The sequence below is a fragment of the Eublepharis macularius genome, chromosome 5 (assembly GCF_028583425.1).
Source record: "Eublepharis macularius isolate TG4126 chromosome 5, MPM_Emac_v1.0, whole genome shotgun sequence".
Lineage (NCBI taxonomy): Eukaryota > Metazoa > Chordata > Lepidosauria > Squamata > Eublepharidae > Eublepharis > Eublepharis macularius.
In genome coordinates this window covers 73,493,613-73,520,047 of record NC_072794.1, presented here as the reverse complement: position 1 = coordinate 73,520,047, position 26,435 = coordinate 73,493,613, and the positions used below count along the sequence as shown (strand labels likewise).

Genomic DNA, 26,435 nt, shown 5'->3' with positions numbered 1-26,435 from the left:
GTGACTGACCCAAGATCACCCAGATGGCTTCAAGTGGAGGAGTAGGGCTTCAAACCCGGCTCTTCAGATTAGAGTCCTGCCATTCTTAACCACTACACCAAACTGGCTCTTGTTGCAGTCTGCTTCTGCATTGTGCTCAGAAGTTAAATACAAATCTTATATTGGTATCCAGTGACTCCCAGCTTTTTTTTAAATGGGCAAGAGGCCATAAAACAATGACGTCTCACAGAAAATATAAAATAACACAAAATGGCCTTTATGCCTCTCTGTTTAGTCTGTAGGAAAATGGTGCTGTTCATTTGTTGCATGGGATGCAAACATCTGTTCTCACAGAAGCATTTCTATTTTTAGTGTAACAGTTCATTACTAGAGATGGGCACAACCCAGAAAAAAATGAACCATGCGGTTCGTGGTTCGTCATGTTTCACAAACCACAAACCACGAACTTTTTCAAACCTGCCATGGTTTGCAAACTGATTCGTTTGGTTCATGAAAACATCGCTTCCGGGCCAGAAAATCACCACTTCTGGGTCAGCAGAAGGTCTGCAGAAAGCCCAACCCCCATTGCCTAGGAAACTGATTGATTGGCACCAGGCTGTCTGCAGTGATGAACCAAAAAACAAACCAAACGAACCACCCTAAAAGTTCGCAGCAGTATGTCAGAAATGGGTTCTGATGAACCGCTGGTTCGTGAACCACGAACTGGCCTGGTTCATGATGAACTTTGGTTCGTATTTCAGTTCATGCCCATCTCTATTCATTACTCAAGCCATAATATATTGCCTTTTCCCTGATAGTATATATTATTCAAGTTATTTATTCAATATTTTTAGCTTGCTTTTCTCTGGCAAAAATAGACTCAAAGCAGCTGGCAAATATAAGAACATGAAATTTCCACAAGAATAATACAAAACAGCTCCTCTAGATATGGTTGCCAACCTCCAGGTGGAGCCTGGACTTTTCCCAGAATTACAACTGATCTCCACACTGCAGAGATCAGTTCCCCTGGAGAAAATAGCAGCTTTGGAGGGTGGGTTCTATGGTATCACATCTCTACTAGGATCTCTTCCCTCCTTAAATTCTGCTTTCTCCAGCACCACCCCCAAATCTCCAGGAATTCCTCAAGGTAGAGTTGACAACCCAGAGTGTACTACTTCAAGCATATCTTCCAGTAAGGAACTTCAAATCAGGAGAATTCTACTACTCATGGACTGCCAACAGCCCGTCTATACATTTCATCCTTACACAGCTTAACTAAACTTCTGAAGCATAGGGGTAAGGCACACAGAATCTGGGGTATGGCACACAGAATAGGCAGTAGCTTTTTTGCAATCTTCAAAAGCACGGCTGTGAGTCTGAGCAGATGGATAACTTCAGTCCTCATTAGAAAGGTCTCCTGTGACTAAGAGCCAAAACAGACAGGACGCCTGATGCACGGAGGACACGCATCGGTTTCCCACAAGGTTCCACAGGAAGTGTAGTGAGAAAGAACCTCTGCCAGGGAGAAGAGGGAGAGAATCCCTCTTCTCCCTGGCAGAAGTTATTTCTCTAGTCATCTCGCCTAGTCTGCTCAGCTCCCTCTCACCACTGCCATCTCCTCTTGCTCCCCTCAAAGCACTCCGTAGCTAGAGGAAGCTAAGCATGCTGGTGGCGGCGAGAAGGAGCTTATTGTGACAGTGGCGGTCAGAAGGACCTGACTGCGGCAAATGTCTCCTTGTCCCTCTTGCTGCCGCCAGTGTGCTCACCTCCCTCTGGATGTGGAGACTTTTTAGGGGAGTTAAAAACAAGAGAATCACGGAAAGCAACAGCAAACCAAAAATTGCCGTGAAAAGCTTACTAAAGCAGTAAATTAAACCATATAGTAATCACAGTGAATTGTAAATACAACCAATGTTGAAGTGTTGTTTGTAATTGATCATTTCTAAGAATGCAAACAAACATAATACTGGGAGCAAATGGTCATTCTGGCTTCAAAGAAATACTTAAGAACATTTATAAATCTTACAACACAACCAAACCAGCAATACAATAAAGGTACAAACGTGAATTCCTAAAGTACAAAGTGCTAGTGGTTGAATTTCTCAATCACCAGTTTATATTCAACTACAACTGTAATTTTAAAGTTCTAGTGCCTGTACAAAGTGACTGTGCTTCCCAGAATCAATATAGTAAACAATATACAAATGCAGCAATACGTTTTCATATAAAGGTGCAATTCAATATAAATATCAAGATGGGTTGTGTCTTCCAGAAGATGAATGGACGGACAGATGGATGGATGGATGGATGGATGGATGGATGGATGGATGGATGGATATGGGCTAACAAACTGAAACTTAATCCTGACAAAACGGATGTGCTATTGGTGGAGGGAGGGAAGGAATGAGGATATCTCCTATACTGAACGGGGTTGCACTCCCACTAAAGGAGCAGGTTTGTAGCTTGGGAGTGCTGCTGCACTCGGGCTTCCTGTTAAATAAAGAGGTGGTAGCAGTGGCCAGAAGTGCCTTTTACCAGCTTTACTTGGTGAGCCAGCTGTGGCACTTCCTGGGTGGGAAAGATCTTGCCCCTGTGGTACACACTCAGGTAATATCTAGATTGGATTACTACTACATGGTGCCGCCCTTGAAAACTGTCCAGAAATTACAGTTGATATAGACTGCTGCAGCCTCAACAACTGGAGTGGGTTGTAGAGATCATATCATTTAAGACTTGTTCCATCTACATTGGCTCCCAGTTTGTTTCCAGGCTCAGTTCAAAGTGCTGGCATTGAATTTTAAAGCCCTACGTGGCCTGTGACCAGCATATCTGAAGAACCTGCTCCCATCAAATCCCCTTGGACTCCCCTCTGAAGCTACTGCATCCATCAGGCTCTCATACTAGATCCTCATAAACTAAACATCATTATTTCTCTTCAGAGTTGAAAAAGAAAAACATCCTGAAATGTGCAGGATACCAGTAGTTTGAGTTCCTAACACCCACCCACCCCTTTGGTGACAATTATGTCTGTACAGATTTTCCTGCTGTGTGCAATCTCTGAGCAAACTCGCAAAACTATTATTACTAACTCATTGTGGTCTACCCCTAGAATGCCTATAAGTAAATTCTCTAAATATGTAACTAAGATATCTTTTTAAGGTTTTTCTTCGTACCACGTATCTTGATCCTACATCACCAGTTTTTATTAAGTAGCTCTTTGACATTATCATCAAGACCATGAATTCAGTTTTCATTATGCAGTATACTGACTGTATTTCCTTTAAGTATAAAATCTGTATTTTTAACCTCTCAAATGCTACCAGATTTTTATAATTGTTTTAATTCTTGTAATATTTGCACAATACTTTCAGTTCTTTCTTGATTGCCTTTTTCATCAAAATTAAATAGGAACCCGTGCTTTGAGAAGCACATAATGGCTATCTGAACATCCCCCAATGCTAGAGGGGTTGATGAGACAAGAGAGATAGATGTACATACCTGACTACTGTTACTATCTGCTTATTCTGACTTCTGCTTATTCTGACTACTGTTACCATCCACTTATTCCTAGCCTCAACTAGGACTTTTTTAAGGGAACATCATCATCATCATCATCATCATCATCATCATCCACATAAGGAGGATTCCAAAATAACGGAATTTTTCATAGTTTAGGCTTAGGGTGCCTGCCAACATACTGGTGATTCAGACAGAAATTATGACTGGCAACTTTCATTGCCTCAGTAGAGAGCTGCATACAGTCCAAGCTTGAATCTGGCATAGAAATAGATGCCTAACCTTGTTTACCCTATTCTTGTGCACACTTGCAATCTGGGTGAATATCCACAAGAATCCTTTAGAGCAGTGAGCAGAGGACATGACAAAGATGGAATTTGCTGTGGCATCCATGATGACTGAATCAGTAATGTTCTTTACAGCCTTCAACCTGGCTTTTTTCTCCAGGGTCTGTTAGCACTTCATCTCCATGAGAATAGCCCAGAGCTAACTCTGTAACTGAGAGCCAAACTACACAAGATGAATTACACAACACGTGAACACACTTACACATGTTTCCCCATTGCTTTCCTGTTCACTCGCATATTGTGGTCACATTGCACTCGATCTGCACTTGATCCCATGCTCAGACTGGCACGTGTTTCTGCCCCATATCTCCTAGACAATAGATGGTATCCTATGATGCACCTTCTCTTCGTGCATGCTCAAACCTTCCTCTGTAGCTTTTCTGAGAGGGAGACTTGTTTATTCAGTTGGATATATCAGAGGAAAAACCCTGGGGGGACTAAAAAACAGGAGTTCCACACCTCTGTTGAGATCTTGCAGCTCAGCCCACCAGGAAGAGGGGGCATCTATGCAAAGGGAGGTGGGCAATCCTCACTTCAGAAGCCATAACAGAGTTTCTTGCTGTCAGTCAGAATCAATTCTTTCCTACCTGTTTGTCCCCAGCCACCTCCGATCTCCATTATTACCTATGGGGAAAACTATGGGGGATATTCAGGGGGATGGGAATGGCATTTTGCAAAATAAATCTACAAAATTTTCAGGGGACCTACTGCTAACTGTCTTCTAAAGGCCCCCCAAATTTCAGGGAGATTGGACCTTGGGAAGCCATTTTTGCACACACACACACCACAAAGAAAGTGCTCTCAGCCACCACATTTGTTCCTATTGCAGGAAAAAAACTGACAGCAACTGGAGAATCACATAGATCATGCCTTTCCCAGGGTCCAGTCTCCATGAAATGTGGGAGGTCTTTAGAGGTCAGTTAGTAGTAGGTCCTGTGCAAAATCTGTGGATTTTGCTTGCAAAATGCCACCCCAACTCCCTAGATACCTCCCCTAGTTTTCAGCATAGGGAAAGATGGAGATTGGAGGTGGCTGGGGGCATCTTCTTTGGGAGCCCATAAAATGCCCCCCTGAAGTCCAATCTTCATGAAACTTGGGGGGGGGGGGTCTTTAGTCAATAGCTAGTAATGGGTCCCTAGCAAATTTGGTAAACTTTGGCCCTAAAATGCTCCCCCATGCGCATGGAAAGCCCTAAATCACATTTCCTATTTGCAACAGCCAATAGGAAATGGCCAAATTTTACCCAGCTTGCTCTGTATTGCTGAGCCGAACTGGATAATGAGTACCCACACCCAGTCCTTTTCAGGCTCATGAATTAGGCATGTTTCTGAACTTTTACTCAAATGCTTAATCATGTTGCCATGATCTTTCTTTCCACCTCCTCCTTATCCCAACCGAGGACGTTGCATGGAGAGGCAGTGGAGGGTGCAGGAAGGCGGAGTAGGGAGGTGGCATCAACTAGAAAATGGGAGAATTTGAAACATGACAGATTAAAAGCAAAATAGTTTGGTGGGTGTAAGTTGGATCTAAGAGCAAAAAGAGGAGAGAAGGAAATGGAAGCTGCCCAAAATCAATGCTCTGCAATAGCAACACACTGATTATGACCATGGACACTTGCAACTGCGACTACACCAGTTACCTGACACGTGCATGGACTAGGGCTACAGCACATGTGTTCACTTGTGGTAAAATGGACACAGGCAGGTAGGAACAGTCATGATTCTAGACACTCGCATAGCCTCGTGTAATTCATCTTGTCTAATTCAGCTCTGAGACTTCCATTAAGGAAAACTTGCAAGAGCTCCATAGTTTTTTGAGTAAATGTTCTGAATTATCCCATTCATTCCTAACAATGAACCTTTAGCAAGAAAGGAAAGATTTGAGTTTCTGGTATAATCTTTGGAAACCCTTTCCTTTTTCCTCTAGCATTGCTGTTTATCATCCAATTGAGGAAGAACTGGGGTACAATACTAGTAAAAGGTTTTGAAAGTAACACAGTAACAGACTGATACTGAAACAATCTTCAGAGGGAGACCTATTTGAATGCATAGCCCCCCCCCCAAATTCTCCTTATTCTTTGGACATTCAGTGACCCCATTAGAATCCAACTGTTCCCTCTGGAAGAACATGGAACAGATTTAACCTGGACCATCTTTGTAGTCTGCAGTTACTGTTCATTGAAATGGAGTATAGAAGAGCAAACTTTTCCCTGTGGAAGTTTTAGAAGCGTCTAGATTCTTGCCTCCAGAAGTTAATTTGGGGAGTCATACAACATATGTCAAGGTGCCTTCTTCCTCTGTGTGAGAATGTACAGCTTGTAGCAGATCCATGAGCAGACTTATAGCACCATTTTACAATAACAATAACAACATTCGATTTATATACTGTCCTTCAGGACAACTTAATGCCCACTTAAAGCGGTTTACAAAGTATGCTATTATCCCCACATCAAAACACCCTGTGAGGTGGGTGGGGCTGAGAGAGCTCCAGAGAGCCCTGACTAGCCCAAGGTCACCCAGCTGGCTTCAAGGGGAGGAGTGGGGAATCAAACCCGGCTCTCCAGATTAGAGTCCTGCACTCTTAACCCCTACACCAAACTGGCTCTCTTCTGTTGGCAGTTCTGAGTTTTCATAATGTTGTTGATACTATTTGATATGAAAGAGTTAATTCATCTGGTCCAAGAGCAGGCATGTGGATTGTTTCTTTGCCTGCTTCCCTACACATGAGCAAAACGTCTTCATTTTGGGGACTGAACTTTACCCTTAAATCTTTGGCCAGTATTAGCTGTTATTATATGCAAAAGTCTCGGCCTAATAAGAGAATTGATATATTGTGACTCATGACTGAAAGCTGAACTTTAATGATGAAAATTACATCTAATTCTTAAAATAGAAATAAAGCATTGTATAAAAAATTGAGACAGTCTCTTTCTGTTTCTTTCATTTGAATCTTGTAGAGTTTAAATATTTCAGGTTAATTTATAAGTAATATGATGCTGAAAACCATATTTTCTGGAGGCTAGCAGTAATTAAAGCTACAAGCTGATTCATTTAACTGGAAAAGGTAGTGAAAAATTGAGCTTCAACTAAATTTAGCATCCCTTTGCTTCTTTTGGGAACCAATTAGAACATGTTATATTGCTCTGCCTTTTTACTATGTGGAACCATTTAACAGAAAAGAAACTGGATTTTTTTTTACAGCAGCAGTACACTGATATTGGAATATAATTTATATGAGAAGAAAATACAACCTTAATTCTTCTTAGAATTGTTTTTAGTATATGTCATGTTTGATAAATGCTGCATCCTCACTGATGTTGCCAGCTGCTGGCAATGTGGTAAAGGACGGGTCCTACTCAAGGCAGATCCTGGCCCAGAGCCCACCTAGTAATGGGTGTGGAGCCCATATACTCAGTGCCAGAATTAAAGGATCCGAGGGTGGAAACAAGTGTTCAAAGGACAGATTGAAGCCAACAGAAAGTATTTTTATTTTTATTATTTATTTATTTGATTTCTATTCCGCTCTGCCCTCAAGCAGGCTCAGAGCAGATCACAGCATTTTATAATATACAATAAATAGAATAAAATTTTGCAACAATATAAATACTAAAAACGCATCGATTATAACACAGCCATGCACATTTTGCCCTACCCCTCAAACTAAATAACTTGTGGGGCGGGTGGCCAGTCACAGATGTTACAGAACCCAAGGGGGGCATATACCTCCTCCCCATGGCAGGAGGCCAATACAATACCATAGGTGCCCCCCCCCGCCTCAACCACCAAATGCCTGGTGAAACATCTCCATCTTGCAGGCCCGATGGAAGGATAAGTCCGAATGGGCCTGCTTTGACACAGACAGAGAGTTCCATCAGGTTGGGGCCAAGAAAAGCCCTAGGCCTGGTTGAGACAAGGCTAACCTCCTTGGGGTGGGGACCACCAGTAGGTGTTTATCTGCTGGATGAAGCAGCCTCCAGGGAACATGTGGTGAGAGGTGGCCCCGCAGGTATGCTGGTCACAGTCAACTAAGGGTTTTAAAGGTTAGAATCAACACCGTGAACCTGATACAGAATTCAACTGAGCCAGTGCAGTTGGTGCAAAACCAGTGTTAAATGTGACTGGAACTGAGGGCATCGTCAGCCTGGTGCACAAGCTGCACCTGGTCATAGGGGATGCTCTTGGGCTAGGTAGCACCATCAAGACAACCTGGTATCAGGAAACATTGGAAACACATGACTTGTTGGACAGCTTTTGGCTGGAACGTACAGTGATGGCCCACCCCTTGTCTCTGCTATTCTTGGCCTTGAGACTGCAGTAACTGCCTAGGCTTTATCTGGTGGTGTGACTGCTACTCTTCTGCATCTTGTCCTCCCAGCAACCCTTTGAAGCAGGTTACTTGGGGAGGGTACCCTTCCTTTCCCTTCCATTCTGTTGCAGCCACCCTGTCAGTGAGGTGGGTTCTGATGGCCACTTCTTTTCAATTGGTGGGGCATCCTTCTGTCTCAGTCATGTGCTAGGGGAGATAATAGGACCCCCCTGCAAGAGGAAGAAAAATGGCCATCCCCAGACATGAGAAGGGCATCCATCCTTTGTGGGCAGCACCGTGTCAGTGAGGTGGCATTGTTTGATGGGAGGCAGGAAACGTTCTTATTTTGAGCAATTGTCCCTTGTCATCATTGAAAGATACACTAGTTTCAGCCCCTGAGGTGTGCTCTGTCACAGAGACCATTGAGGTCAGATATCTGTGGTGAAGGCATCCATCCGTTCTCTTTCCATCACAAGCATCACCGCTTCGGTGAGGTGTCTTTGGCCAGCTGAAACACATCCATGACCGGTGCGAACTCACCCCCTCCCCGCAAGGCTGCAGGAAAGGTTCTTATTTTCAGAACTTGTCCCCGCTGGGTGGGGTGGGGGACATTATTGCAGGCACCCTGTCAGCAAGGGGTGTAACTTTTGATGTTGCCCTCTGCTCCTCAATAGGAGGGACGGACCTGCATCGAGGTTTCATTCCCCATGGTTGGCGTCTCCCCGGGAGGGAACTTAGAATAACCTTCCCGGAAGGTGGGTAAGGCAGGCGTCCTGCACAGCCCTTTCCCCCGGGCATTTACAATTGCCCTCTCCGATGGTGGGGAAGGCATCTGCCATCACATTGCCGAGGTGGGAGTTGCCGGTGACCACCACTCTTCAGCACAAGGGACAGGCATCTGTTTGTTCTTTTCCTAACTTAGGAGTCTGACTGCTCCCCATTCTGGGGACTGTGTCTCCCCAACCCCAGGAGGGCATCCATGCATTGTGTTCCTGTCCTGGGGGGGGGGTAGTCGCCATCCTGATGACTTGGTTTCACCCTCCCCGACCCCAGGCAGGGCATCTGTCACTTGCTGTGTCCAGGAGGTGGGTTTTGTCAGTGGCCACCACTCCTCAGCATGAATGATGGGCATCCAAAACATTGCTTTCCTGTCCCGAGGGGCTCAGTGCTCTCCATCCAAGGACTTAGAATAGCCCTCCCCAATGGGAGGGGAGGACATAACTGCATTCCTTTACTGTCCTGAAGGGCTCACTGCTCCCCATCCAGGGGGAAGGCATCCATCCGTCCATCCAGCTGCTCCCTTCATGTTCCCTGGGAGAGATGGCCACCCGTAAGCAGGACTTAGAGTAGCCTTTCCCCAAGCTGGGGAGGGCATCCATCCATCTGTTTCTTTCTGCTCCATTGGAGAGGTGGGTTTTTCGGACTGTTGATGCAAATCCAGCCCAGGTTCCATTTCAACATCAGTGCGTTTCTTCTTTGAGGCTCCCATGCCTCCTGTCCCTCTCTGTCAGGGAGCTGGGTTATGCTTAGTGCTGCCACTCATCTGTAGAGAGAACAATCTACTGTCACCACTGCATCTGGTCTTGGGCTAGGTAGCATTCAAGCCCTCGGTGTATTCTGACTGCTGGCTATTGATGGCAACACTCTCACTGGCAGGGGGTGTGCTTTCCCTTTTCTGCCTTTTCGTCCCCTCCTCCAGCAGAAAGACTTAGTCATCCTAAACTGGGAGCAGTCCCCTCCTCAGTCTCAGTTTCAGTGCCAGAGTCTGAGGACCAGTATCTCGGAGGGTCTGGGCTGTGGCTCAATGCCCGTTTACTTAGAAGAAAAATCCCTCCCCCGGCAAGGAGAATGAAATTCTCTTGCCTCTGCTTCAACATGGGGTGGGGAATACTTATCTCATGGCCACCACATTGCTGAGGTCTTTCTTCCTACTGCCAGCCCATTGGGGAGGTGGATTCTTGGTTGCTGTCACCACTCTTTCTGAGAGGGAATGGTACTCCCTTGCTATCGCCACTGCTTTCCATTGGGGGGTGGGGGGTGGAAACAGCCCCCAAAGTGAACTCTTAACAACCTGTCACCAGGGTTGGAAAGAAAACTTTCATTGCCAATAAGTCGGTGAGGTGGGTTCTAGGGAATGACACATCCGGAAAGCAGACTCTGGGCTCTGCATTAGCTACACATTAACCCATTGGTGGGTTAATGTCGTCCTCAGAACACCACCAACCTCTTTCTTGGCTGACACCATGTCGGTGAGGTGGGTTTTTGGAAGATAGAAGGCTGGAAGTGTTCTTATTTTGAGCACCTGGCCCACCTGCTTGATCACCTGGCCCAGCTGTAGGCACCTGTGAGGTACTTAGAATACTCTTCCCCTGGGCATGGGGAAGAGTCCTTCCAAATCTCCTTCCTTCCCCCAGGTATGGGGAAGGCCCCTTCTGAATAGAGGAGCAGAAGCCTCCTTCCTTCCCCCATGCATGGAGAAAGCCCTTTTCAAATAGGGGAGGCCAAGTCTCCTTCCTTCCCCCAGGTGTGGGGAAGGCTCCATACAAGTAGGGGAGCCAAAGTCTCCTTCCCCCAGGTGTGTGGAAGAGTCCTCAGAATAGGGGAGCCCAAGTCTCCTTCCTTCCAGACATGGGGAAGACCCCTTCCAAATAGGAGAGCCCAAATCTCCTTCCTTCCCCCAGGTATGGGGAAGGCCCCTTCCGAATAGAGGAACAGAAGCCTTCTTCCTTCCCCTAGACATGCAGAAGGCCTCTTCTGAATAGGGGAGCACAAGTCACCTTCCTTCTCCCAGATGTGGTGAAGGCCCCTTCTCAATAGGGGGGCACAAGTCCCCTCCCCAAGGTGTAGGGAAGGCCCCTTCTGAATAGGGGGGCACAAGTCTTTTTCCTTCACCCAGGTGTGGAGAAGGCCCTTTCAGAATTCAGAAGCACAAATCTCCTTCCCCCAGGTGTGTGGAAGCCCCTTCCAAATAGGGGAGTCCAAGTCTCATTTCTTCCCCCAGGTGTGGGGAAAGCTCCGTCCAAATAGAGGAGTCCAAGTCTCCTTCCTTCCCCCAGATGTCGGGAAGGTCCCTTCTGAATAGGGGAGCCCTAATCTCCTTCCCTGAGGCATGGGGAAGGCAGACGGTCCATTCTGTCACGGCTACCACATTGGCAAGGTGAATTTCGCCAGTGACTGCCTTTCCTAATGATGGAGCCCAGGTCTTCTTTCCCCAGGTGTGGGGAAGGCCCCTTCTGAATGGGGAGCACAAGTCCCCTTCCTTCCTCCAGGCATGGGAAGGCCCCTTCCGAATAGGGGAGCCCAAGTCTCCTTCCCCCAGGTGTGGGGAAGGCAGACAGTCCATTTCGTCACAGCCACCGCATTGGCAAGGTGAGTTTCGCCGGTGATCGCCCTTCCTAATGGGGGAGCCCAGGTCTCCTTCCCCCCAGCGTGGGGAAAGCCCCTTCCAAATAGGGGAGCCGAAGTCTCCTTCTCCCAGGCATGAAGAAGGCCCCTTCCTAATAGGGGAGCCCAAGGAAGAAGGAGCCTTCTTCCTTCCCCCAGGCGTGGGGAAGGCCCCTTCCAAAGGCCTGAAGGCCCCTTCAGTATTACTTAAAGATGATAAGGGTGACAATAATTTTGAGAAATCCACTCAGAACAGCTGGGAGAATATTATACAGCATTGTATAAAGTCAGCTGGATAGATATTTGAGGACTTTCAGTTTGGGATGGTTCAGCTGCCACTTTTTAAAAAGTCAGAAATTTTCTATTATGTTAACAAGCTCTTGTTCTTTAAACGGAACTTGTTATATGAAGGGGGGGAAGGGTTTAGAATATTCTTAAGATGGTTTGGCAAATCAACATTCAAGGCAATTTATGCACTAGGACCTGGACCATCCTGGGTGTGGCCCTGAGGATTTGAGAAGTTTAAGAAAACTCCACACCCACTGCTCATTCTAGATCAGTTTCAGGAAGATAATGGGTATCTTTGTGGGAAACAATAATACTTTCATCATGCATAGGGTAGAATTCTCAATGCAATAATTTATTCTAGGGTGGTATACAGGATCTGTGAGATGGTATAACTTGAGGAAGCACTTTAGCTGAGTTCTGTTGGAGAAAGATCAACATTTTGACCAAGTTTTCTCCCAGTTTAGTCTTTTCACAGCTGCACTTTTTGAAATGTCCAGCTGATAAGATCAGCAGAATTATCTTCTCTGCCTGGATGTGTAACAGTGAAGGAGCAGCGCTGCAAGTTTGGGACCTCAAGAGCATGATGAATGTTGTTGAGGTGGGAGTGGGGGTGGCTACAGTCTGTTTCTAGGAGCATATGTAAGGGTTTTTTTTAAAATGTTTTAATGTGACAAAGCCTGACCAGCTTTCCTCCCCTAAATGAATTAGATAAAAGTCAGCATCTATGGAAATTTCTTCATCTGCAGAAAAGGTTTTGTACATGCATGTACAACAGGGTTTCCTCTTTTTGTCCTGAAAGCAGCAGCAGCACTAGCACTACACAGTCTGCAATTTGCTTTAGAACCTTAGGTGTTACAAAAGCAGCTCACAAATGAGCACTGGGTGGGGGTAAGCTTCTGAAAGTGCAGACAGAATGCAAGCCCCACTGGGTACATGGAAAGATACATCCTGCTCTTGGTTGGCTTTAATCTTTGTGTAAAATTACAGGTTTCAGAGAATGACTTAATAAAGCCACTTTGAGTCCAAGGAAAGAAGGTGGGATGAAAATGATTTAAATAAGTAAACTAGAAGAAATTTGATTCTTATTCATGAAACTTCTTCTTTTTGCGAAAAATAGTTATCAGAAAGACAGTAGGAAAAAAGGTACGGTTACAGAGACGACAGTGAGAACTACTTTTGTCGTGTCATACTCAATTTTACCTTTGCAACCAAGAGGTCTAGAAAGTTGTTAATTCAGAAATATGAAAACTAGATTACAGGAGTCTAACAAGTCTAAGAAGAATCCAAGATTTTGAAGAGCTGCAAATTGCCTGTGCAAAGTTTTATGAAATATGTAACTATTTATGTAATGATGAGTATTGTAGAATGAGTGTTGTGATTATAACAAAACTTTGGTTACTTAGAAAAGTCCTATGTGCTCAGAGATCTTTCTGTAAATATGAAGTCAAGTGCCTCATAGCTGTGATCTAGACAAGCAAGCAAATTTTCCAAAGGTGTTTTGAGAAATTGGCAACTTTTTTTAAAAAAACCCTCTGACTTATATGAACTTGGCTTGAGGATTCAGGAGGTTAAAAACCAATAAAATGTTTCGGGAAAGGCAATATTTTAAAGTGAACATTCGTATCATTTAAAACAATGCAAAAAAACCCTGTTGGAAATTGGCAGAATATTAATTATTTGATTGAAAAATCTGTAAGCAAAACTATCTAAAGAACAATTCTTTTCCTTTTTTATTTCCACAGACTGAAAAATTTGCCTATCACTTTTACAAAACTTAAAGAACTGGCAGCTCTGTGGCTTTCTGACAACCAGGTATAAATTTAATATCTGTCCTCTTAACAGCTAAATAACATAGGTGTTGGTGGAGTGCTACTCTAGTACAGTAGTAGAATCAAGCTATGCCTTCAGTACGATGGTTTCTGGAGAAAAAACATGGCAGTTGCCTGGAAGCACTCATGAACTCTTTTCCCTAACCCTTTCATATTAGCAAGGCTTTCCAGGACCCTTTCAAACATTTTAACTCTTCAGTTTGGGTGCAGGATGAATGTAGCTACAAAAATAGCCTGTCAAGCAACTGTCTCCAATGCATGATGATTCTGGTTCCGTTCTTCTGAGCAATGGGTTGTATTGAAAGGTTGGTTTCTGTTAGCAGAAGGCAGTGAATAGAGTTTTCCTACCTCTAACCTCCCCCCGCCCCACCCCATAGGGCTCCCAAAAATGCTGCTGCTGAGAAACACAGGAAGCTCAAGAACAGCAGATGGAGGGGAAATTGATGGCAACTGGACTCCTTTTGCACTGAATGGGAACTGCGTCTGGATGGAAATTCACTTTCATAGGTTCTCTAGTATTGCAAAGGAGTAGCTTATTTTGCGTGGACCCAATTGTAGCCTAACAGGATATCAGTAGGACTTCAGAATACTCCACTTTGTGACTACGTTTTCAATAGTTCATTCTTCTCAAAAAGATGCTTTTAACTTATTCCAGTGTGAATTCTGTTTCTATTTATATATTAGTAAAATATGTTCAGAATGATGCCTGCTGAGTCTAGGAAGCAAGCATAGATGTAGGATGGAGTATTCTGTTAGTAATATAAATGTGACCTTGTAGAAATGTTACAATCAGGAAAATGTTTGTTAGTATAAAATTATTATTAAAATTTTATATAATAAGAGATACTGTATGTATGCTTCAGGATCAAACCCATCGTTCATCTTCGTTCTTCTGTGCCTCCACACATGGGGACTGCGCAGGCGCAGGCCAGCCGCCGGAGAATTTTCTAGAGCTTCCATGGCTCCGAAGGGGCCATTTGTCACGCGCCTCAGCGACCGTTTTCCCGCCCAAACGGTCACGTGATCCTCCAGCGACCAACGGCCCCTTCCCTCAGTTCTCTTCTTGCCGCCGCTTGGAGAGAACGTGAGCTTCGTTGCTCTGTGCTTTTGTGCTTCGTGCCTTTCTCTAACTGATTGTTTGGCTTTTGACTTCGGACTTCGTGACCTCGACTATTCTTCGGATCTCGCTTTGGACTTTGACGTGGACTCGGTAATTTGACTCGGACTGTCTTTGACCCTTCTTTCGCGTGCCTCTGGAGATGGCCTCTACGGCTCTCTTCAAGCATTGCCTGCAATGCCACACTAAAATGGCCAAATCCGATGGCCATGATTTGTGCCTTTTTTGCTTGGGGGAGACCCACAATGTCTCGGCCTGTAGGATCTGCCAGGGTTTCACCAGCAAGGCCCGGCAGGATCGCAAGGCCCGGCTAAATTCTTCGCTGTGGCAGAGGGTCATGTCAGAGGGAACCCCGTTACCTCCGTCCAAGGCCGGCCCTAGCCCCTCTGCCGAACGGCAATCAAGAGCTGGCTCAGTGGCCTCCACGAGGTCGGGGTCGAAACCGCGTCCCCCGAGTGCCTCGGCGTCGAGAGCGGCCTCTCCAGCGCAGGGACCGGTGCGGCCGCCCCGTAGCGCGTCATCCACCAGGTCGGATCCGAGACCGACGTCGGAACCGAGGATCCTGGTACCGAGTCCCCGATCGGAACCGACGACCGGCTCGATTCCGATCAAGTCTAAGAGGTCGAAGCCGAGGTCCCCTTCGACGGCGAGGAGCGCGTCGGTTCCGAGGTCTTCTTCGGAACCGGCGAAGAAGAAGAAGAAGACCAAACATCATCGGTCTCCGCATCCCACTCCCCAGGAGGAGGTCATCGTGCTTCCTCACACGCCTTCCCCTCATCTGGGTTCCCCCGAACCAGAGGAACTCTCCGTGCCGGTGCCGGATCCGATGGCCTTCGAGACGGTGCCCGCAGAGTTCTCGACGGGGCCGGAGCCGAGCCCGCGCCGTCGGAGCCGACCATCTCCTGCCCTTCGGTCGCTGAGATTGGAACCGAGCCCGTCTCCTCATCGTGGCCGTCCATCTCCTGCCCGTCCATCTCCACCTGCTGCCGGTCATGAGCGACGTCGGTCCGGGGACAGTGTCCGCTCCGCCCGATCCACTGCGTCCCGACATCGACAGGCCTCTTACCTTCCCTCACCGTACCATTGCCAGTGGGAAGGGGCACCTGCCGGTTTCTCCGAGTCGGAACCGAGGCCTTCGACATCAAGGCCACCGTGGGCTCCCCCTCCAGTCCAGGTTGAGGAATCCCAGCTCGGTTCCGATGAGGGGGAAGTGGAGAGCCTTGGCGACTACCATTCGGAGTCCTGGTCCGAACCGTCGCCGGCTGAGGATCTGGTGCCATCTGCGGGCTCACCATTCGAGGACCTCCGCATCTACTCCGACCAGATGGCAAGGATCTCGAGATGGATATCTCTTCGGCAGTCCCCCAGACCAAGGACAAGCTCCTCAAGCGGATCTACGGGGATAATCCGGCGTCCGTTGGCTTCCCCATGCTCGAGGGTATTGAGGAAATAGTGGAGAAGGTGTGGAAGGTGCCCTGTGACCAGCCTCCAACATCTAAGAGGATTGAGCAGCTTTACAAGATCAAGCAGGGCACCTGGCCGGCACTGGTGAAGCACCCTCCACCTTCCTCCTTGGTCACGGAGGAATTCAACCCCCGACGGTTGGGTCACTCCTCGGTGCCTGCCGATAAAGAGGGCAAGAAGCTGGATGCCATGGGCAGGCGCCAGTACATCGTCGCTTCGCTGGGTCTGAGGATCGCCAACTACCAGACCATCATGGCAGGGTACCAACTGTACCTCTGGGAGAAGTTGGCATCCTACACTCGAGACCTCCCACCTGAGCAGAAGGCTGTCGTCTCCCTGTTGCAGACAGAGGCTGTCAGGCTGTCTAAGCAGCAGATGAATGCTGGGAGCCACGCTGCTGACACTGCTGCTCGGGGAATGGCTTCGGCGGTGGTCCTCAGGCGCCACTCCTGGTTGCGGTCTACGGCCCTGTCCCAGGAGGTGCGTTCCAGGGTGGAGAGCATGCCCTTTGAAGGGGACTCGCTGTTCTCCAAATTGACCGACGAGACCCTGAAAAAGAAAAAAGAGGACAGGCAGACGGCGCGGTCCTTGGGGCTGGCTCCTGCGGACAAGCCCTCCTCCAGGCCACGGTACGCTCCCCGGTCCGGCCCTTACCACTACCAGGGCAGATACCAACAGCAGCGGCCGGGCTACCAACAGTATCCTGCCTACCAGCAGCGGCCTTACCCTCCCGCACAACAGCAGAGGAGGCGTCGGCCCTTCAAGCCTCGTCCGGCACAGCAACCGGCCCAGCAGAGAGATCAGCAGGGCGCCGGGAGGCAGTACTGATGGGTCACGCCAGCCGTATCCCCAAACTTTTCGGACAGACTGAGTCCACTCCTCTCTGAGTGGGAGTCAATAACATCTGACTCATGGGTCTTAACAATTGTTGAACTGGGATACGGGCTGGAGTTCGTTGAGCTGCCTAGATGCAGTTCACCCCTGATGGCTGTCAATAACACTATGGCCGAGCTGGATGCGGAGATCGTGTCGCTCTTGGCCAAGGGTGCTGTGGAAGAATTGCCCTATGAGGACTCTGTAAAGGGTTTCTTCTCTAGGTTCTTCCTGGTCCCTAAGAAGGATGGGGGCTTACGTCCCATTTTAGATCTGAGGGGCCTTAATGCCTTCCTCAAGGTGACCAAATTCAAAATGGTTACGTTGGCGGCTGTGATCGCCTTGCTGAAACAGGGGGATTGGTTTGCGGTTCTTTACTTAAAGGACGCATATTTTCACGTGGGGATACGGGAGGAGCACAGGAAATACCTGAGCTTCGTTTACCGGCAAAGGGTTTTCCGGTATAAGGTGCTCCCCTTTGGCCTGTCCACTGCCCCACGAGTGTTCACGAAATGTGTGGCCCCTGTGGTTTCCTTCCTGCGGGAAGAGGGCTGTACCATCTTTCCGTACCTCGATGACTGGCTCATCGTGGCTGAATCGGAGTCTAGGCTGGTGCAGGACATTGGCTTGGTACTTAGCACTTGCCAACGCCTGGGGCTCCTGGTGAACATTGAAAAATCTAAACTGGTGCCCAGCTGCAAGGTTTCCTACATTGGTGCACTGTTGGACTCTGTGGAGGGTAAGGCTCTGCTCCCCTTGGAGAGAGCTAGGTCCCTAAGGGGTCTTGTGTCCATGTTTAAAAGGAACCGGTTCCAGTCTGTGCGCACTATCCAGTGCTTACTAGGGCATATGGCAACGGCCACCTCTGTGGTTCCCTTTGCTAGGCTGCGTATGCGCCCTCTCCAGAACTGGTTTGTGCGGAGGTACGATGCTCTGCTGCACCCTCCGTCCCTCAAATTCTCTATCCCGAGGGTCATCCTCTCCTCCTTGGACTGGTGGCTGTCTGATGACAACTTGTTTAGAGGGACCCCTTTTGGGTATCAGCACCATGACGTCACGGTTACCACTGATGCCTCTCTGTTGGGATGGGGGGCTTACTGTGGTGATGTGTCTGTGCAGGATGTCTGGTCTGAGAGGGAAAAGACCCTCCATATCAATGTGCTTGAACTAAGGGCCATTCGTTTCGCACTTGTGTCTCTTACAGCACTGCTGAGAAATCGTCAGGTCTTGGTGCAGACGGACAACACGACTGCCATGTACTACGTGAATCAGCAGGGGGGCACAGTGTCCATGGCCCTGTGCCGGGAAGCCACGCTCACTTGGCAGTGGGCTATCAGGAACGGCGTATCGCTCCGTGCTATACACGTGGCTGGGTCAGACAATGCCCGGGCAGATGCCCTCAGCAGGGTCCCTTTGCTGGACCACGAGTTGGAACTGAACGTAGAGTGCGTTGGGCCAATCTTCCAGATGTGGGGTCATCCAGTGATAGACGTGTTCGCCACTGCGGTGACCACCAAGGCCCACACGTTCTGTTCCAGGGCAGGGAGCGACCCCCTCTCTATTGGGGATGCCTTCCAGTTTACGTGGACGCAGGGCTTGCACTACATGTTTCCTCCATTCCCCTTGATTCCCAGGGTCCTGTGCAAAATAGAGGAGGACGGGACGGACTGCATTCTGGTGGCCCCCTTTTGGCCACGGCAGGTTTGGTTCCCGAAGCTCCTGCGGCTGTCCCAACGGACATATGTCAGTCTGCCCCCTCGGCAAGACCTTCTCCTGAACGGGAGCCTAGTCCACCACGATCCCAGGAAGCTGCACCTGACGGCTTGGCGGATCGTTCCTCCCCGGTAGGCTTTACTGACGAGGTACAAAGGGTCCTCCTGAATGCTCGTCGGCCATCCACTAGGCGCGCTTATGCGGCCAAGTGGCGTAGGTTTGAGCTTTGGGCACTTGCTAAAGGAGTGGTGCCTGACAGCAGTCCCTTGGGGGTTGTATTCGAGTATTTGTGCCACTTGCGTGGTATGGGCCTGAAGGTTTCCTCCCTCAAGGTCCACCTGGCAGCGATATCAGCTGCTCACACCCGAATTGAGGGTGCTACGGTGTTTTCTCACCCACAATCCCGCCAGTTCCTTAAGGGCATGTACAATCTTTACCCACCTGTGTCGGCGCCAGTGCCTCAGTGGTCACTGTCCTTGGTGCTCTCACGTCTCATGTTGCCTCCATTTGAACCTATGGCTACATGCCCCTTGGATATGCTCTCCTACAAGGTAGCATTCTTGGTGGCCGTCACATCGGCCAGGAGGGTCAGTGAGCTGTCTGCACTGCGGTCTGACCCTCCCTTTCTTGTGTTTCATCCCAACAAGGTGGTCCTGCGTCCCTGCCTCGGGTTCCTGCCCAAGGTGGTGTCCGCCTTCCACCTCTCACAGGATATCTCACTGCCTGCATTCTTTCCTCAACCTTCCTCTAAGGGGGAAAAGGCCCTTCATTCCCTAGACTTGAAGAGGGCCCTAGCCTATTACCTGGATAGGACGAAGGAATTCCGCTCCTGTCCTCACCTGTTTGTATGTTTTGGGGCCAAGGACAAGGGTAACAGGGCTTCTTCACAGACCCTGTCGAGGTGGATTGTGACGGCCATTGGCAAGGCCTATTCCCTGGCAGGGGTGGCTTGCCCGCTTCATGTCAGAGCCCACTCCACGCGGTCCCAAGCATCCTCTTCGGCACTCCTCAGGGGGGTGCCCCTGGTTAACATTTGTAAAGCAGCCACATGGTCCTCTGCAGACACCTTTGTCAGGCATTACGCCGTTGATGTCAATGCGGAGCAAGATGTATCTGTGGCCAGGGCTGTCTTACACTCCCTTTTTTCCTGAGGGAGTTTTGGGATGGCTTTCTTGGTGTACCTGCTGGGTACCCTTGAGTGAAAAGGTGTATATATGTACCTTGGGGTGTATATATGTAAATATTGAGTATTTATGTGTCCTTACACAGTTTTTTACATAGCTGTATATATGCATATCTATTTGTGGTTGTTCTTGTTTGTTCAATAAAATTGTGTTGGACTTCACCCCCGCCTTCCTTATTGTGTGAAGCTTGGTACACTCCCATGTGTGGAGGCACAGAAGAACGAAGATGAAAACAGGGTTAACATACCTGTAACTTATGTTCATCGAGTTCGTCTGTGCTGACACACAACCCTCCCTCCTACCCCGCTGTGAACTCCAATGCACGATAATGTGATGGCTGTAACGGAAATTGGTGTTTTTAAGGTGTTATGGCTGAAGTGTGTTGGTCAAGCGGCGGCAAGGGAGAACTGAGGGAAGGGGCCGTTGGTCGCTGGAGGATCACGTGACCGTTTGGGCGGGAAAACGGTCGCTGAGGCGCGCGACAAACGGCCCCTTCGGAGCCATGGAAGCTCTAGAAAATTCTCCGGCGGCTGGCCTGCGCCTGCGCAGTCCCCATGTGTGTCAGCACAGAAGAACTCGATGAACATAAGTTACAGGTATGTTAACCCTGTTTTTTAAGGACTTTAATGTCCTCCTTAAGACAAAAAATGGCAATATACACCAGTAGCTGAGTAATGACAAAATAGTATTGCGCCATGTGGTTGGAGGGTATAGGATTGGATCTAGACTGCTTTTCTACTTGCCTAATCCCCCTCCTTATTACAGCCCCTATCCCACATGGATTTTGTCCATGCAGGTCCCATGATCCCCAGCATAGCTTTTTGGGATGGTCAAAGGGACCCCTCCTCCTTTTTCACTAAAGGAAAAACTGGCTGGATCTAACCATAACCTTCTACTGTAACGTTATAGCAAGTATCTTGAAACATAGCATATTCAATATCTAAATAAATATTGTGAACTTACACGATTAGCACTTTTTGTACCTTGTCATTATTCTTTTAAACAATTGTTCTATTTATTTTATTCCTGGAGTTGTGATAATATTGTTTGTATTCTGTTTACAGTCAAAAGCTCTTATCCCTCTTCAAACTGAGGCCCATCCAGAAACAAAGCAAAGAGTGCTGACTAACTACATGTTTCCTCAGCAACCTCGTGGTGATGAAGGTAAAGTATTGTCAGCAATTTTTCCAACTATGCGTAATTAGTTAATGTGGACTTCAGTGTTCTGAACAATCATTTTGTGGATGGTTATTGCCTTTACAGTTTGTACAGACTTCACAGTGTTGGCTTCTAGTTTCATATCATCCACTTACTGGATTGTATCATTATCTCTTAGCTGGATCCCAATGTATAAAGTTAAAAGATTAATTACTCATGTTACTCTTTTGAGTATAAACATGATAAAAATTATAAGACATTGTAGTTTTCCTTTTAGGTTTGTATGGTGCCAAGTGTCACTTGTTAGAAGGTGGATCTGGATTTGTTGTGAAGGCAAAACTGAGCTGAGAGCCCGTATGGATAGAGATTTCACCAGATATGCAGATTCTTCATTTTTGTGCTGGATCAACCTGGGGCCCTACTTTGTGACATACTTTTAATTTTCTGCAACCACTTCAGATAATTTAAAAGTTAGGAATTTAGTGCCATTTTCTCTAGGTTAGAATTGGGTAGTACTTTAAGGGGATGTTTCAGGAGTTTGCTGAAAAGCTTATTTTATTTGGGTATTAATTCTAGATTTCCAGTCTGACAGTGATAGTTTTAATCCAACTCTATGGGAGGAGCAGCGTCAGCAACGTATGACAGTTGCCTTTGAATTTGAAGAAAAAAAGGAAGAGGCGGAAAATGCAGGAAAAGTCAAGGTAATTGGGATTGCACTACTTGAGTTTTGTTGCTTTGTTTGGGGTCTGATGAACAAACCCCATTGTAAAGAAGTAGATGGTTCTTAAATATGTGGAGTGAATCTCATTGAAATATTAGAGTTCACTGCCTAGAGCTGAGATTATGCATCCCATTGCTGGCTATGGTAGATGGAAGTAAGTACCTTCAGGTTTTTTCCTCTTTCATAGTGGGCAATAGGAAGATCCTATTTGTACATTTGTGGCCACTTCATCTAAGTGCACTCAACAAGTTTGGTTTTGTTCCCCCGTCAGCTCCCAGTGGTCTGATGACCCTACAGTATGTATCTTTTCCTGACATCCTTCCTTCTTTAATATTTGCCTTAATGCTCCACCATGGGTGAAGACATTTGAAAAGAAATAGCTACAATCATTCCTTAAGTAAAGTATAAGAATTTATAAAGAAATAATTTATACTAGAGAAAAAATAAAGTAGGAGTTCTGATTAAAGTGAAATGTACCACATGCTTTTATAAGAGTCCTGATTGTCTTCCAACCCTAACAAAACTTACTTTGAATTTGAAGTTGGAAAAGAGAATAGTTGCAGTCCCTGCGTTCATGCCTATAACAGGGTTGCTGCTTCAGTACCAACCAGTGATGTGCAGAAGCCAGAACATTTACAAAACTGGAGTTCCATGACTGTAATGTAGTGTGACTTACATGTGTGAGTTCTTTGATTTAGAAACCAGGAATACCCTGTATCGACTAGGGTCTGGGGAAAATGTCCTCTGGCAGGGCTTGTGCCCCAGATCGTTCCAGTAAAAATAGACATTTGCAGAACCAGCTCAAGGGCAAGGAGTAAGGGGATAAGGCAACAAATGGACAGGAGGCAATAGTTGGAGTAGAAAAGGACACAGCTTTATTGGTTATAGTGGTAGGAACATTGGCTCAGCATAGGGCACAGATCCCAGCATCGGCTGACCCCCCTGCCAGCTGATGACCTCCTTGATGACTTCCTTCAACCCACCTGCTGAAGGGGAGAACCATGGGATGATAGTTAATGGGATTCCACATGGTGCAAGCCTCTGCATGGTTCCCCTGTCACCTTGAAGTGGACATGCCCTGTTATCCCCCAAGCTGGGGTTGTTCCTGTCCTGCCTTGCCCCAAGATCCTTTATGGGGATCCCCAGCTATGGGGGAAGCAGTGCACACAGGGCCTGTTTCCCCCAAAGCATCCATACTCAATGCCAAAACTGCCATTCCTGAAGTTGTGACAGCAGTAATTGAAAATACAGAAAACAACCCTGACAATCGCAAGCCCTGCAAATGCCTATGTTCCCCATAAGTCCATTCGACCCCACTCCAGACAAAAGTGGGTTGATGCAGGTCAGAGCCCAACCGCCATCCGAGCCCGTCTAGCCCTGACTTTATAATGGCTGGCGGACCTGACTTGAGACCGCGGCCTCCCAGATCCACTAGCCAGAGCCTGCCCCTAAGCCCCAGCTGGCCTAGCACTGATTGGCTGGCTGGGAATTTGAATTACAGCTTGCCGTGCAAGTTGCAGGAGTCGTCTGTGAGACCAGTTGGGGAATCAGACGTTGGCCGTGCCTGCACACTGCACGGCCCACAAACTTCAGCCCCAGGTTAGTTCTGGGCCCAGAGGCTTCAAATAGAATGTCTTCACAATTAACTAAATTTATTTGGGGCTCAGATTTAGAAAAAATGCATATTCTACACAATATATTCCATGATACAAAAATTGTCATCTTATATCAGTATTCAGAATATGACTGTTGCGTCTACTTCTCTCTCCTAAAATACAGAGTTTGGCCAGTGTGATTATTTCCTTGACAGGTTCTTAATTTTATTGTATGCCTTACATGACTACCTAAATGCTCTGTTTAGCATGCATAGGTTTGGTTCATGGCTGGGAAATGTGCCATGAGTGTTGGATTCAGAGACCCAGTGCTTCCACTGGAATTTCTGTGTGAGCATTGCCTTGCTAGCTTGGGGTAAATGTATTTACAAAAATATTATATTTCTTGGCTCTTTAAACAAAAAACCTTGCCTAAATCCTCGTATTTAATCCAATTTTGTCAGATTTTAGTTCCATAGTTCCTTTTCTAACTTTACAGTCTTTCTATTTTAAATTTGATTTGCTATGATGAGGACCCATATCTGTTAGTCAGATCAGTTGTATTTTAAAGTTCAGCAAAGCTGTAACTGAGGCTATATGCAAAGAAATAATACCTCACTTATCTGTTTCAAGTTTTGCCTTTTGACTTATCTGATTCCAGAGTTCTTGAGATAATTACAAAGCAGTGTGTCTTGCTAAATCACAGTGTTGTTGATCTGCCTTTAAGCATACTGTGCAAAAGTGCAGTAAGACGTAACTGTTATTTGAAGCTAACAATTTAGAATATACCTGGAATAAAGTTCTAAATTTTAAAAATCCTTAGGTTTGAGAGAAATGTTAAGGTTATTACAATTTTGCCCATGTGTAAGAGTTGTAACTGAAGGTATTCTCAATACACATATTCCAATATTCCCAGTTTGCTAAATGTGTTTAATAGCAAGCCCGTTGTTGATCCTATGATCCCTTCAAAAATTGCAGTTTTCAATCCAGTTGCAGTTTTCAGTTCTGTGTGTGTTTGCACATGTATGTTCATCTCTTGATGACTGAGGAATCAAGCTGTGATTATTATGTGTCGAACATTCATCAGAAATCAAACACAACAGACAGAATGACTGTATTGCGGGGCCAGCTCAAGGGTGAGAGGCAAAGCAACAAACAGATGGTGACAGTTGGAGTAGAAAATACCACAACTTTATTGGTTACAGTGTTAGGAGCATTGGCTCGGCATAGGGTGTGGATCCCAGTATCAGCTGCCCCTCCTGCCAGCCGATGATCTTGCCCTTTCAGCCTACCTGCTACAAGGAGGAACCAATTGATGACAGTAAGTGGGATTCCACCTGAGCGTAAACCTTTGCATGGTTCCCCTGTCACTTGGAAGTGGGCATGATCTGACATTCACCAAGCTGGGTTTGTCCCTGCCATGCCTCACCCCAAGATCCCTTATGGGGATCCCCAGCTATGGGGGAAGCAGTGCACACACCTGTTTCCCCTCCCCAAAAGGATCCATGCTCAATGCCAAAACTGCTCCATCTAAAGTTGTGACAACAGTAAATGATAAATCCAGAAAAACAAAAACCTGACAACCTCCGTGCACACAGTTCTGCGAAAACCCATAGCCCATGAGTCCTTTAATCCCCATTCCAAGTGAGGGTGGGTCAGGTGGGATGCAGGTCAGAGCCCAACTGCTGCCCAGGCCTGGTCAACCCTGGCTTAATAACTGGCCGGTGGACCTGAGTGAAGCCCGCCCCCAAGGCCGGCCAGCCTCAAGTTGATTGGCCAGCTGGGGATTTAAATAGTGGCTTGCCATGGGAGCTGCCATGGGCTGGCCTAGGAAGGTGATGGCAACCATACCTGCACCTTCCACCGCATGGCTTCCAACCTTCAGCCCCCAGTTAGCTCTGGGACCAGGGGCTTCTCCTGGTACAATTTCAGTTGCAATCTTTTTTCAGCTGGCACAAATTCCAGTAGGGTGGTCATATTAGTCTGTTGTAACAAAACTCATCAAATGATGAGGAATTGGGTGATAAATCTACATGTGTGAATTAGCCCTAACGTTGCTTCTGTTTTTAAGAAGGTCAGACACATAACTCCAATTTTATACCAATGTTTTAAAAAATACAGTGGAAGAAATTGATTGCTCTCAGTTATATAGTGGAACTCCAAATTAAATTTGTTAGATAAAATCACAAAAAATAAGACAAATTCATCTTGGTAATGCTAAACTTCTACAATATGGTATGTATTTGAGGGGAAATTATTTTGTAAATTCTAATTGTGTTCACTGTATTCTGACACATCAGATGGTTTCAGATCAGTCCAACATACAGGTGTTTGAAAGTGATTTTCTTGCACATTCATCCAATAAACATAACAAACAATAATGACTGAGTCTCATAGATGCTTAAAACCTAAAGTTAACCTATGTTGGCCTCTTGTCTGTCTGTGTATTGCAATATCATCTGCAGGCCCCTCTGTGTTTGGCTGATATGAAGATACTTTTCTGGTGGATGAAAGAATCCTTAATGTCATGAGACAAATTTTCAAGGAAATATATGCCCTGTGGCACTGCACACATTAATCAAAGTTTAATAGGTTTTGGTTTATTATTTTTAGTTTAAATGAAAGTAGCATTTGATAATAGATTTTTATTACAGTTCTTATAATAACTTTGTTTCAGTAGATCTTGTGAAATTTGCTTTTGGTCAAGTATTTCATTTGTTTGCTGCAATGAATTTGATAGTAGAAATTAAAAAAGAAATTCTTCTGTCCAGGAATATTGCACTTTGGAAGGTTTTTATCCCCAGCGGCATGCTACTTCTGAGGTAACTTTAAATGTGAAACATAAAAGACCATGAGTAGAAAGGGAGTCTAGATTTCATTGGTAATTGTCATTCTTAATATCATTTTAATATGAGCTACAGGAAAACCTTCACCCTAACTCTATCTAGCACATTTGACAATACAC

At 46.6% G+C, this 26,435-nt stretch overlaps 1 protein-coding gene across 3 annotated transcripts in view; it reads left to right on the top strand.

Annotated features, from left to right (window-relative positions):
- LRRC7 (leucine rich repeat containing 7) overlaps positions 1–26,435 on the top strand; it is a 234,077-nt gene that overhangs the window by 133,192 nt on the left and 74,450 nt on the right. For 2 of the 3 annotated variants that reach the window (XM_054980163.1, XM_054980162.1), the window contains exons 13-15: positions 13,562–13,631; positions 21,064–21,163; positions 21,734–21,858. In XM_054980163.1, the coding sequence (XP_054836138.1) occupies positions 13,562–13,631; positions 21,064–21,163; positions 21,734–21,858 (295 nt within the window). Of the gene's footprint in view, positions 1–13,561; positions 13,632–21,063; positions 21,164–21,733; positions 21,859–26,241; positions 26,293–26,435 lie in introns of all 3 variants that reach the window. The other variant, XM_054980161.1, reaches the window with a different exon arrangement.